The sequence below is a fragment of the Anopheles arabiensis genome, chromosome 3 (assembly GCF_016920715.1).
Source record: "Anopheles arabiensis isolate DONGOLA chromosome 3, AaraD3, whole genome shotgun sequence".
Lineage (NCBI taxonomy): Eukaryota > Metazoa > Arthropoda > Insecta > Diptera > Culicidae > Anopheles > Anopheles arabiensis.
In genome coordinates, this window is record NC_053518.1 from 48,690,842 (window position 1) to 48,704,569 (window position 13,728).

General features: G+C 41.4%; 2 protein-coding genes and 2 long non-coding RNA genes across 7 annotated transcripts; 3 read left to right on the forward strand and 1 right to left on the reverse strand.

Annotated features, from left to right (window-relative positions):
* Nucleotides 1-380: 380 nt before the first annotated feature.
* Nucleotides 381-13,563, reverse strand: LOC120903341 (RNA-binding protein 42). Its single transcript, XM_040312717.1, has 5 exons — nucleotides 13,349-13,563; nucleotides 12,907-13,276; nucleotides 12,663-12,830; nucleotides 10,249-10,507; nucleotides 381-677 (listed from the first exon to the last, which is right to left on the reverse strand). Exons 1-5 carry the CDS (start codon nucleotides 13,387-13,389, stop codon nucleotides 553-555), a joined length of 963 nt encoding a protein of 320 aa, XP_040168651.1. The 5' UTR covers nucleotides 13,390-13,563; the 3' UTR covers nucleotides 381-552.
* LOC120903346 lies at nucleotides 1,105-3,531 on the forward strand. 3 transcript variants are annotated; one of them, XR_005739584.1, is made up of 4 exons: nucleotides 1,105-1,374; nucleotides 1,542-1,556; nucleotides 1,641-1,833; nucleotides 1,929-3,531. It is a non-coding gene; the product is annotated as an uncharacterized LOC120903346 (long non-coding RNA). The 3 variants fall into 3 exon arrangements; XR_005739582.1 differs by having other exon boundaries at nucleotides 1,105-1,556; XR_005739583.1 differs by having other exon boundaries at nucleotides 1,542-1,833.
* LOC120903344 (histone-lysine N-methyltransferase 2D-like) lies at nucleotides 5,027-10,243 on the forward strand. Its single transcript, XM_040312719.1, has 2 exons — nucleotides 5,027-5,666; nucleotides 9,174-10,243. Exons 1-2 carry the CDS (start codon nucleotides 5,658-5,660, stop codon nucleotides 9,894-9,896), a joined length of 732 nt encoding a protein of 243 aa, XP_040168653.1. The 5' UTR covers nucleotides 5,027-5,657; the 3' UTR covers nucleotides 9,897-10,243.
* Nucleotides 5,673-8,955, forward strand: LOC120903345. Of its 2 annotated transcripts, none has more exons than XR_005739580.1 (2): nucleotides 5,673-8,032; nucleotides 8,094-8,955. It is a non-coding gene; the product is annotated as an uncharacterized LOC120903345 (long non-coding RNA). The 2 variants fall into 2 exon arrangements; XR_005739581.1 differs by having other exon boundaries at nucleotides 8,102-8,955.
* Nucleotides 13,564-13,728: the final 165 nt, after the last annotated feature.

Below are 13,728 nucleotides of genomic sequence, written 5' to 3' on the forward strand. Positions count from 1 at the left end.
TCGACCACAGAGGCTCTATTAAAACCATAATTGAAACATGTCGTAACTTTATTTTTTGTATAAAACAATTACATTCACTAATTGAGGGCTTTATATTAACGAAATAATTATTATTGCTTATGTTCTAATTCCAAGAAATGTGAAAACAAATGCTAAAATCGTCTTCTGGTTCGAGAAAAATTACATTTGTTTAATAAAATTACAAAAATACGATTTAAAATGCGCAGTACTCACCTCTTGTTCGCTCGAAAGAAAAACAAATAGTTAAAAATAACTTGTTCAAGCTGAACGATATTTCTACAGTGAATGTTTGGTATGATATAGATTGATCTTATTGCTGAGTGATATTATTTTTCGAAGCTAGCGAAACATAAGTTATCTAAATCTACACGCAAATATGGTGTCTGACTTTTAATATTTCTCATAAACACTTTTTTTACAATTGCAAACTATATTTCTACGGTTCCAAACGAAGAAAGATCAGATAACAGAATGTGGTGTGCCGAAATTAACATGCACATCGCACCTCCTCGGCGATGCTTCCACGTCTTACTAACTCTGATTGAAGAGGCTAAGCAGCGCTTGTTTTTCCTTTTCCTTCTTACGTACCACATCGATGCTGCGATTTTTCCACGTGCTTTTGCGTAGCTTGATTGGTCTACTACCCACGTAGCGTCCTACGGAGGAAACGAAACAGGAAAGAGAATTCATGTCTATTCAAACGAACAATTCATAACAGAGACCGTATTTGTTAGTGTATTTTGCACTGGCAAAATATGGACCATTCTCTCCAATTTAGGAAACGGTCACAAAACACTGAAATGGTTCAAAATTCAAACAATCTGAACTATGTTCTCAAACTCCACGGAAAACAGAATATCCGATTTCGGACTTTAAAATAACAATAACAAACCCGCTCCCCTACACTTGTACGTACCACATGCACGTGTTTCTATTGCGTTCATCTAAGGTGTGTGGGTCAAGTTCGAGGAACACCTGTGGCTTCCCAATGCAGCAGCAGTCAACCGTCATAAATGTCACTAATGGAGTCAAAACCAGGTTATACCATTCTGTGCCGGCTAGGCGTTGCACTTTGTCCGCAAAACTTTCTACCCTACAGTGTGTAGCTCCCCATCGGTATTCTTCCACTACAGCAAAAGACTGCCCGCAAACAATTGAACAAGAAGTTTTTAACATCGAAGTGAAAAATATAGCTACACAATTCACACCAACATCTTTCAGGAGCACCTTTAAGCTAATCTGTGTGCCAGCAGACTTTTAGCGTGACATTTTCGTATCTCGGACACATTTCCCACGACTGTGTAAGCTGACTACTAATAGTAGTAGTAGTATTAGCAGTAGTAGTGCAAAGTCGTAAGTATTAAAAGAAAGTTTTCCGTTTTGCCTCATTTTGCGACCAACGTTGTACGAAGGTTTTTGCCTGTAACCTTTGCCGATCAGCAAAGCTAAAGCTGCTGCATGAAACGAGTACTTAATGTCAGTAGGTAATCACATGTTGCCTATTCAATGTCAATTTTCAGCCCTGTCCCCTCGAGGTAAAACCACCCCTCGTCTACCGCACCAGTGCTACGGCGAGCCTGCCTTCCTCTGCCTTTATTGATTTGCGTTCGTACTTACAGTCTTTCGACCGAGGCTTTTCCGGCGCCTATCAAATATCAATCATACAATCGTTACATTGCTTCCCGTGCACGAAGCCCACGCACGCCCCATTTCCACCTTCACAAGCACACTCTATATTTTACGCATCGTGAAACACACGGCTATGGCGCAAAAATTAACCTTCCCAATCAATACCAGCCGAAGAATTAAACGGTAAGTCTAGCACCCTGGGGCATTCAATTGGCTCACGCGTACAAGGACGGCGCCAATCGATATGATGATGTTGATATCACCGTTTATCATTTCAGTAGCTTAAAGCAAATGTTACCGCCAATTTGGGCGTTTAGGCTGCTACGCACTGCTGCTATCCCTGCTCGGCTCAATGCTCTGTTTCCATGGAAACTAACAACGCACCCACTTCAGTCACTCGTTACACTACTCTGGGCAAGAATGGTTCCTCACAATGGCAATTATGAATCCGCAATTATGTGGCCATAACGCTTCGTTTCCCTGGCCGACATATGGCGGCGCCCTGGTACACGGAACTGTGCTTTCATGCATTCGTTCGAGCTTCGGTGCAATTGATGCAAAATATTCGACTTTTCGCAGGTAAATAAGGTCGCCCATAGCTACGGACCGCTCCGGTTTTTTGTCTGTTTTTTACAGCACCAGTGATCACTCGTCCGTCTCGCACACATGGCCATAGTCGGTAGCAATTCTAATTTTCCGATTTGAATGCCGATCACAGCACCGACTGACCCGATGTTTTTCAACAACCGACTGGACCGCTTGTGTGTGCGTTGGTTCTGTATCGTATTTATTTACGATTTCCACTTTTTGTTTCCAATGACTTTGGTAAGTGGTGTTTCAGCAAACCACTTGGCTTCGTATTCTGTACAAGGAACGCGAAGGAGACACGCCGCATTAATCCATCTTCAATGATGGATGATCGGAAGGGAAGAATTAATTTCGCTCGCGAGACACCGACTGCGAACTGGACCAGTGACGCATTAACGCCCTTGCACCCGCGGTATGTGCTTGGGGGATGGGAATACTTCCTAGCTGTCAAGGCTTTCTATTCGATTCTTCCAGACAAAAGCATTATGCATCAAGCCATACAGCGCACATACATATTTGAATACTACCGGCATAGTCAAAATGAAATCATTTCTGGTACAGGTTGGCCAATAATGCCAGACAAACGGAAGGCACTGCAGGTGTGCCGAAATTTGTGTTAGTCTAGCTAAGTCTATAGCTCAGCTTACATTAGAAATTCCTTGCTATTTTTATTCATGATCATCATGATAACCGCTTAAGTACTAGAATTCTTCTAAGCGTAGCAAAAGAGGCAAACCGAAAGCAAAATATGTAAATTATAGGCAATTTCATAAGGCATATTGAAGGCACCACAAAAGAGATAATACAAAAATCATTTTATTTTAATTACTACTCATAATTACTACAAGATAAGCTGAAATATGATGTTTTCTGTCCAAAACGGTTGGTAATGAATGTTGTGACTTGTGTGAAATTATTGTTAAAATTAATTGTAAAGCTATTTAAATGTGAAAGTAACCTATATCTATCAATTTGGTTGGTTGTTTGCTTTGGGATACCGCCAAAATGACATTCATTCCATGACGCTTATTCCATAACATTCCATTCCATAACACCAGGCCACACCGGACAACACTTCTCCAAACGCCAGCCTGGCAGCTATGGTTTATTTGATTGTAAATCGATCGAGTTATTAATTATAGGGGTTAATGTAATAATAACAAAAGATTATATTGAAATTACAAACATTTTAAGTAAATCTCATTGAAAAATATATTCCTTATGAGCGTAACTCGCTAGATTAACACAACCATTGAACATTGAATGTATAATATGCATAAACACATAAAACAACGAAAGAAAAACAAACAAAAAAATATTCTCTTTTTCTTATGAAAGAAATTATGGTGGTAGCAAGCAGACCTTCTTGGTTTTTAATGAACTAACTGCAGAACCAGTTCATATCTGACGTGGTCATGCTATTGAGATTTAATAAGATACCACGCAGCCGGAAAATTTAAGTCAGTTCTTGCTGCGGGGAACGGCCCCATAAGAGACTCGAACCCATGATTGGCTTGTTAAAATCGTGCAAGATGACGACTAAACCAAGGGATTGCTAGAAAAATATGTTCCATTTCATACAGTATACTGCAGGAGCAGCTCTTATTCTGGCCCGAACAAGGTTCACACACGCAGTACCTTAGGAAGGATGCGTGATCAATGTTGTTTGCATTTGTAGCGTTAATGCACCCCGTACTTTTCTTCTTCACATTTTTAACTGTTTTATTGTTCTCGATCGGGTTTTCTCGTCCGGTGGCAATATTGATAGCTTATTGCACAAATATGTAGATTACTGTAGGCTCCTGCCAAAGGTCTTGTTTTTGAATTGATTAACCATGGGCACGGTTTAACACCATGGTGGGCCGTAGTGATGGTGCCCTGATGTAGGCGGATGTAGATCAAATGTCAGCCAAGAGTGGTAAGCATGCAAACAGTGACCAAGCTTGAACAACAAATCATTTCTAGGCATTTTTATAAGCAAATGCTGGTTTCACGACAGTACGTGCGAGATGAAAATTCATTTGCAGGAGACGTTTTCTCCTTTTCCCCGTAACACCATACACAGTACATGAATCTGTAGCAGTACAGCAATTACACTCGCAGGCCAAATTTTGCCAAACAATATGGAACTAATAGTGTGAATTCAGTGAAAGATTTATTTTTCTTGTCTTTTAGCATTACGATGATGCTACAACATGTTCAGACCTGTGTTTCCCTTTCCACTGCAAAATGCCATTCACCCTTTTTTTCTGAAGCCGTCTGTACACTTGATCACTTGATCAGTGATCAGCACATCACAGCAAGTAAAAACATTTTGGCGCGCATTCATGCCAAAGTCCAAACGGAGAGCCATGTGCATCCTGCCGCCACCAGCACGACAAATTGTTGCTATTTTGTCACGCTTTATTACCTTCCAATCACTTCTGAGGAGCGGATTATTTTTTTTTTTTTGCTCTCCCTAGTCGTCCTGTATCAGACGTGCGAGCGTGCTTTCCTGATAACCGTTGCATCACTCACTGGAACCACTCACTGCTTGGCGAGTGAGTAGAGCCACTCATTGTAGGCAACAGTCAAGGAGCTACTAAACATTCTACTGCTGTGTGCGCCCACCCGACGAAGACCCACTGCTGCTTGTTGTCTGTGATAACAACGAAAGCATCTGTTGCTCTCTGTTTCGCTCTCTCTCGTTTCATCACTACCGATTGCTCACTGTTCGTTCGCATTCGCACCGGTGCAGAATGAGAGGATGTTGATAAAAGCCACACTCCAGCAGCCGGGTGCTAACATTCTGCCGCAGAATTTCAAACGATTCGCAACCGTTTCAGTTGGTGTGGGATTGTTTGTTTCCGTTTCGGAGTTTAATTGCTCTCAGCTAGCTATCGACAAAGTTTTAACTAAAAACAACAACCGTTTCCATTTCAAGATCGGTTCGACTAATATTGGCAGCTGTCCGAGACATCTCCACGACAAGCGATTCGGGTATTAAATTTGCTCCGATGGCTCGGAATTGCATTGGTTCTACGTGGTGGCCCCCGTGTGTTGTTGTCGGCGATGCGGTACAGTGAACAGTGAAACTTGCGTAGCAAAATAGTGCAATCTAATTGGCTTATAACTTAGCATCATGCTGTTTCCAACACTTATTCAGCTGGATTGAATTGGGAGTGCTTGGACGTGTGTGAATTATGCTTGGAAAGCAAGTGCGTAAAGGACTGTCCTTTATGTTGAAGCCCACCTGCGGTACTGCTGTTGAGAACCTGGTTCTGTTCGGAAACCTATAAAGCAAGTTCTTGTAGACTTCACGTGCTAAAATTAGAACTGCAATATCCTGAACGACCTCGGAGACAACCGTTTAGGTAACAAGCTGATCATCTGTGTTTTTGGAAAGTTCATACAACATCCTGCTCAGTATACGGCTCAAAATGGACAAGGTAAGAATAGAATACGATAACACAACCGCTAACTATTACCATTCCCAATAATTTCCATCTTCTAATTTACATACACCTCATAAAGACATAATGTACATAGTTCTGCGCTAAAACAGCGATCGAATTCGACACCCTTCCAGCCTTACCGCTATTACCATTGCCGGGTTAGGCGTAAATAACGTATTGTCTGCCTTTCGTTTCCTATTTACCGACTGCTTGATTAGAATACCATCTCAATAGTCATCCGCCGTACGCCTGCATCTTGTTTGACCTCTTGAACACACACACATAAGAGCTCCTGGTAACACGTATCAATAAGCACTTCTCTATCAATGCGCAAGCACCATTCCCGAGATACACGGTCACCTTTATGTCGGCAAACGCTCTACAGCCGTAACAACATCATTAAATCCTGTTACGGGCTTTACATCCTCCCCCGTCTGAGAAACGTCGAATGTGAAGGTGGATTTGTTTTCTAGTTTCAAACCGTTCTCACGCCACATGTGTACCGGATTAACACAGACAAACAAATCTTTGAGCTGAGCTGCTGCCTCACAAACAAGATAGTGCGGAAAGATGAGGTCGGTTGTCTGAGCTGCGCTCGTCAACATAGTGTCCTCGATTTGTGGTCTGGAAACCCCGGGTCGGAGTACGCAAGATTATTTCACCCAACGCAGAACATGATTTACCGATCGGAAGCAATGGAGACGCCTAGTAACCAACAGAAACTTTGGCTCGATTGATTCAAAATGCAGCATTTTCCGTTATTTTCGTTAGGTGTTTTGTCAATCTTAAATTATTTCTTCTCCTACTTATTCAGCAATTCCATGTATCCCGAATAGTCAGTAGTCCGGGGGACGGTCTATTCTACGCTTGAACCCATGACGGCCATATTATTGAGTCGTTCGACTGTACCATGGGACCGCCCCCGTGGTCATATTAAATAAAAAAACTATGGCAGTTATATTACATTGTGTTTACAAACAGTTATAAGAACATTAACATTAGTTCCAAAAAATAGATCCCCAAGCTCTGCTCCATGTAAATGCCCTTTTAATTCAATTGCATACCTTTGTAGCTAATTAGAGCACCAACTTGATCAACAGCATAATGAATTAAAAAAAACAAAAAATGGCGACATGAGAGAGCTATAGGCAGGTACTAACTAATCAAATAGCCAGAGCCCGCATAAACATCACACAAAATGAAAGATATAAAAATCTCATACAACATTATCATTCCTGCATCGTTCGAACCCACAAGGGACGATGACAAACTTCGACCAGGTTGGCAAGAAGAACACACCCGAGAATAAAGCCTTATAATAGCTATTGAATGTCAAAGTTTTGGGTTGAGATAATTCATCTCACGATCGGGGCGGCACGTTCCACTAGACGCCATCATGGCTGCTCTCAGTATCACGAGGTGAACAAATGTCGTCAAACAAGGTTCAGTTAGGAAACCAACAACTCTCTTTTTGAGCTTGCACCTTGGACGATTTTTGCTTTCCCGTATTGTTATACAATACTAGTACATAACATTTTCGGTATAAGGGTTTTTTCCTCTTCTCGTTACTATGATTCATATTACCGTGACCCTAGGGCAGCCTCTTTTTGAGAGCGGCGCACATGCGGCGCACTATTATATACATTTACATCAGCCAAAGCTTACAAACACTAGCTGCAATCATGAGACCAAATGTGACACTCAGGCACTTCGTAGTGTGCAAGCTGCAGGCACTAGTAAATAATACACATGCCAAATGATTAGATTCCTCGCCAAGATCCAGTCTCGGTCAGTCATGTTTAAATTACGCCGTAAAACGAAGCTTTACTATTCAAAGCAAAATCATTAGTAATGTAATATGATTTATTGGTTTTCACTCGAACGAAAAATAAATCACTTGATTGAGTCAATGAGAGCATTCTTTTCATTGCTGTAATGATAATAATAATAATATTAATAAGCAGCCTTTTTGCAACATCAAGTGCGTGTAGAAAATATACTAACATGCTCAGTCATTGGTACACCGCATGGCATGAGGCGTAGAAATGTTACTATACCCTTTTGCTCCGGAACTGAACTTCGGTCGCTCGATCAACAAACCAATAGATCGTGCGATAACATCCACCCACAAGCAAGTGATCGCCAATCTGTTTGTTTGTTTGTTTATTTGTATGTTCTTGCACTTTCATTGCATTTTTCCAGTGCAGCTAGCAAAAAAAAAAAGAATGCTCTCACACTACTGGCTCTAGAAACAGTCGGTGCGTTATCGTTTGCAGTCACACTGAACACACTGAACGCTCCCCGAGAAATTAATTACTGCCTATTCTAATCAGTGCACATCGGTCAATCGGGACTTGCCGGTAATTATCGTTTCGCTCACACACTCTCACACAGTTGGTATAAATATTCCCACCCTTGAAGGTAAACAGATCGCGCCTAGCGCCTAAAATAGACGAAAACGAAATCAAACAAGAAATTCCGAAACAAACAACTGACCGTGAGCATCATGCATGCAAGGGAACTGTGATAGGAGACAACGCCGTTTTTACTACGTGCCGCCAACCAACGGATGGATGAATCTGATGCCCCCTATCGCCCGCAATGTAGCCGATTAAGTTAAACGTTAGCCTCCGGAGACCCACAAACAGTGGTAGGTGGTTATTTACGATCATATTTACAACTGATTGCGATTGTGAACTTTTAGAAAAGTCCATCATCTGGCCAGGGTCGTATAAGTAGTTGCTGGGAATCTCAAACCGTGCTCTTTCCTGCACAGTATATATTATTCCCACGAAACGGTATATTCCCACCAAGAAAAAGAGTAAACAAATGTTTATATTCACAGCTCACACAAACACACTGATCAGGAAACGGTTTGCTGCTATTAAATCATGAATCTTTATGGCCGACAAAAATTTGTTTAAATATATATAAACATTCTCCGCATCTTGCCAAGCGTCACCAAACTGCATATGCTAAATGCTTGTTTGTATAATGAAGAAAATATGTTTTTGTATAACACGTTTAGTTCAGTACTGCACATGAAGTATGTGGTCGCTACGAGTCTTGAACTCATGGCGGTTATGTTGTTAATCGTGCGTCTTAACGAAGGCCCACCAGACCCAGATTACCGCTCAAAAACCGAACAAACATGCTATGACAATGTGTCCGCTTGTAAATACATCTCAGAAGCTTGCGCAATGCTAAAGCGATCATTGCCCATAGCATCGTTGGAGAGAAGAAAAAAACAATAAGACCGGAGAACTTGTCAAAGCAAAACCCCCATAAACAACACTTGTTTGTGCGCTGGTGAAATAAAACCCCACGCATCAAGCAGATTTTAAAGCATGAAATTCTAACCCCTACGTACATCTTTCGCAAAACATCGAATGTGACCTTCGTTTCGTATTACATCAAACATGTCAAATTTTCACCTTATTTCTTCTCGATGACTCCCCTCCTCTACTTACTCACTTTTTTTTTCTTCCCTCTAACCTGCAGGGTCGTTATTTAACGCGTATCTGGTTTGGCTTGGTGGCGATGGTGATAATCAGCGTACCGCAACGAGTCATCTCAATGCCATGCACCAGTGACTCCGATGGGCAAACAGTGAATACCATAAGAACGGATCGACCGACTGTAGCGGGATCAAAGTCTATGGGTGTCCCCGTTGCTGCACCAACAGTAGCTTCGTCGACGCCATTAGCAATCAAAAAGGATCTCTTTATGTCTCGTGGCTGGGGTGCCTCCGGTATGCCATTTTCAATGTTTTACCTTAATCATTACACCAAGGCACAAAAAGCCTATGCACAAAACCAACTACATCAGCAGCAGCAACATCAGCAGCAGCAGGAGCAGCTGCAACAGCAGCAACGGCAACAGCAATTGCTTCAGTTGCAGAAACAGCAGCTCGAAGAACAACAACTGAAGCAACAGCAGCTCTTAAGGATACAACAACAGCAAGACGAGCATTCGTTAGTTGATTATCAAGAAGATGCAACAACCAAGGGTGCCGGCTATCCATTGGTGCCGAAGACACTTCCCTTTGGCGCCCGGTACCCGTTAGATCCCGAACCCATCGCTGTACACGCGCAGCAACTGCGGACTGATACAGACTATGTCGACAGTGCTTCACCAGTTCGTACATCGAAGGTGAATACTGCGCGTCGCCAATACACCGTACCGCAGCTGTTCGTATCGTATGGTTGGGGACCGATGGGATAAACGCACCAGCCTTGGACACTTTGACACAAACCCAAACAAACCCGCCGAGTAGTAAAACCTCCGCTCAACTAGCGAATGCGAATTATTCACAAGAGGAGTGTTTTTTTTTAAATTATCCTTGCAGCACTACTTTCCAGCACATGTTTCATTCTAAGTGTTACAAATTGTACTGTAAAATTATTCTCAACAATAATATAAAAATGCATGATGTAACTCAATGTATAGCGCAACGCATATAGTAATGTAATTATCAGAGAAATTCTAATTAAAAAAAAAGATTATGAAAACTCACAATTGGGATTTACAATAAACATTAGGAAGCGTTATCTGCTACGCCATATTCTCTACTTACCGTCCATTTCCTTCATAGCTCGTATGAAATCCTGCGGATCCTTGAAGCTAACAAATCCGTAGCCTTTGCTCTTGCTCGTACGTTTATCGCGTATCACTTTGGCACGTTGAAATGATGGATACTTGTTAAAGGTGCGCGTCAACAATTCGTCGTTCACGTCATTCCCGAGATCGCCGCAGAAGATACGGAAATCATCCTCCGGCCAGTCTGCTAGCGACATGTCCTCCCAAGTTTGGCCGCCGGCAACTCGAACCAATTGCTGTTTGATGGAAAATAATTCAAATTATAATGGATGAATTTAACTGTCGAAAAAGTTTAATTTTTATACTAGGAAGTCATGGATTTGGCTTTATTATTATTATTATTGTTATTTATTATTATTATTGATGGAATCTATGGATCCATCATACTGTTAATGACATAAAGCTACAGCTTCACTCTCTTCACTTCAAGTTTTCATCCAATAACGCAACAATTGTACCCAAAAACAGCTAGCATGTTGTCATTGCCTTTATTAATTGCTTTAATGATTCACTCTATTCGTAATACTATCATGGGTTCAAGCCCCGAATGGACCGTAGGACTGACTATCCTACTATGTGTAATCAGCAAGTCACTGAAAGCTAAGCCCAGTAGTGGCACAGGCAGGATTTGACCGACAACGGTTGTTGTGCCAAACGAAGACTAACCATAAAATTTTTCTAATTTTAGATTATAATAGGATCTCAAAATATGATTTATTTCACTGTAAATTTTGTGAGTTGACTAAAAATTGGTCGAGTATTAAAATATGGTCCGAGAGTACGACTTACGACAATTACCATTAGTTTAGTGAACTTTTATTCTTCTAACTATCACAGAAAACTTGTTGGCCAATACCATACATTTTTCATTTCTTAATCGTAGCCAGAGGAGGCCTATGGCCCTTTTTGATAATGAAAATAGGTAATGACGTTAAAGGTCGTACATTCGTCCATATACTCAAAGGTGCAATATCAATTGTTTCATTTCGAATTAAGATAGTTTCGCAAACTTTATTTTAGCTTACCGTAAGTATTTTAAGTCTAGATTGAGAACTGCAAAAAACAGTGAAAATGTACCATCAATTTGGTGAGCACCACTGTATATTTTGTCCAAAACGATGAGCAGCTTCAAGTGCGTAACCACTACTCTTCGTCCCATAAGATCAATGCTACTTCTCTAATGGATACCGTTTGACTTGACTGTACAAGGATTGAAAATAAATTGCCTCAAGTGCGTTGTGGCTACTCATTGATACTTCAACACATACCGTCCCTAGAACTGCGTCTGAACTGAAATCGATCCTGCAATTGATCTCATACCCATATTGGCCCTGGAACCCATGTCATTCCTGGAAGTGATCCCGAACCCATATCTGCCCTGGGACTGATCAGATTTTGAACCCATCCGCTATTGAAGCTTATCTTGAACCCACGCCGTTCCTGGAACTGATACCGTTTCCAACCCATTCCTGGAACAGATCCCGCACCCATCTCGTCGTGAAACCGCTACCTTTTTTATCAGGCTGCAAATACACGAAGCCATTTGCGGAAACGCGCTTCGTGTATTTTTGGCCTTACCCTGATCTAAAACATGTACCTGTAACTGTGTCAGTCATGAAACTTATCACAAAGCTGTCCCGGCACAGTGATTCGCTGATTCAGAATCCACTGCGATCCAGCTACCGATTCTCTTACCACATGATCCATCCATTAACCATTATCGATCAATATTTCAGCGTTAAATGTTCATTTAGCATAAAAATGTAGCAATCCAAGTTGCTAAAATGCAAAAAAGGTAACACCCGTTTCCCCTTACTACGATGTGTTTTAGAGATGGATTGATAAAAGACAGATAAATAATAAAAATGACAAGAAGGGAAAGAAATCACTGCAACCTCCTCACGGAAGCGCAGAAAGAGATTGTTTGATGTTATTTTTTCCACTCTAACTTTCCCAGTAATTGAATGGATGAGGAGCATTAATTTATCCATTGAATGGATGCAGTTGTTCCTACAAAACCAGAGGGGTTTGATTCCCATCCGGTCCGTCCCGTGTAGCAAACACTTTGACCAGGTCGATTGTATTGCACTAACCAGTCTTGTTTTGGCTTGGATATGCCCGCATGATCGCATAGAATGATACGCCCAAGAAGAACCGGTTTAATACCGGTTCCAGTTATTCAAATTCAATTTTCTTTAAATCGTTCAGCAGTTCTTCGAAGGTAATAAGGAAGGTAATAATAATATGGTAAAAAAATCATTTTAATCTTTTTGTTGTATATCAACCGACTGCGATACAGCCCACTATGCAACAATAGTTCACATCAAAACCTGTTCACGTTCCCTCGGAAAACCGATGTTATTTTGTGATTTAAATTGAAAGCGCACTCACTTTTTTATCCTTTTTCCCACGTCGTTCACTGTTGCCGAAGGACTGCAGCGCTGATGAAGCGCGGGCTGCTTTGATAGCTTCCTCAGCTATTGGATTTGGACCGGACTTTTCCGTTTTGGGTTTCTTCATCTTGGTGGTCATTTCGTATTGAATATTTGCGATATCGTACTGAAATTGTTTTGAAATACTTGGCTATTAACATTGTTCGTGTTTTATCACATTAAGACTATTCTATTGATTTTACCGACTGGACAGCCGGTGCTGAGCTTGTTGAAGGTCCAGAAGATGATTCTGATTTCGAAGCAATGCCAACAGTCGGTCGTGCAGTGTACAACTTCGGCGCACTGCTAACAATCACCGGCGTCGGTTCCGTAGAGTAAGATTTGGGTGGCAACAATGGTTGCGGTTGAGCACTGTACGTAGGCATAAAGGGAGGCATTGGCGGCGGTGGTAACCTAGGCGGAACTTGCGCCAATTTCTGCTGTACTTGGCTGTACGTTTGGGATCCGATGACCGTCCGTACCTGTGATGGTATGAACGGATTGCCAGCAGCAGCTGGACCTGTTGGCGGCGCACTGTACGACACCGTAGCACTGGATATCTCTGCTTCAAATCTGAAATAATCGTGGAAAGTATAAATTAAGAACCGGCATACTCATGCACCCCTGTATATTTCGTAAGTTTACCTGGACATTTCATCTTCCATATTCTTTCTTTTGGTTCCCATGGTGAGAAATTTTATTAAAATTTTCACAAATACTGCCTGTACTGAATGCCCTTTGTCAATTCACCGTGAAAATAAAGCGTTTGGTAAGCACAAGCACAGCACGAGCACAAGATCTAGCGGCTGAGAGCGTTATTGTAAACAATATAAAAATGCTTTTCTTTCTCACTATAGGTATTCCACTGGACACGATGAATGACAGTCGGATGACATAAACAATGTACACAAACAGACATCAAAATCATTTCATTCACTTCAATTTGCATTTGCTTAAGCCGATTAAAGGATTAAATTGCTTTTAAAAAATCCCATTTAATATCCTTATTTTTAAGGAACATCCTT

What these genes read in the sequence shown, in the direction of transcription:
- LOC120903341 (XM_040312717.1), bottom strand. Translation starts at nt 13,389, where the DNA reads ATGGGAACCAAAAGAAAGAATATGGAAGATGAAATGTCCAG. An exon ending in CAGCACCGGCTGTCCAGTCG is followed by an intron (nt 12,831 to 12,906) that starts GTAAAATCAATA and finishes AAACAATTTCAG; the next exon opens with TACGATATCGCAAATATTCA. An exon ending in AGCTATGAAGGAAATGGACG is followed by an intron (nt 678 to 10,248) that starts GTAAGTAGAGAA and finishes TTTCCTCCGTAG; the next exon opens with GACGCTACGTGGGTAGTAGA.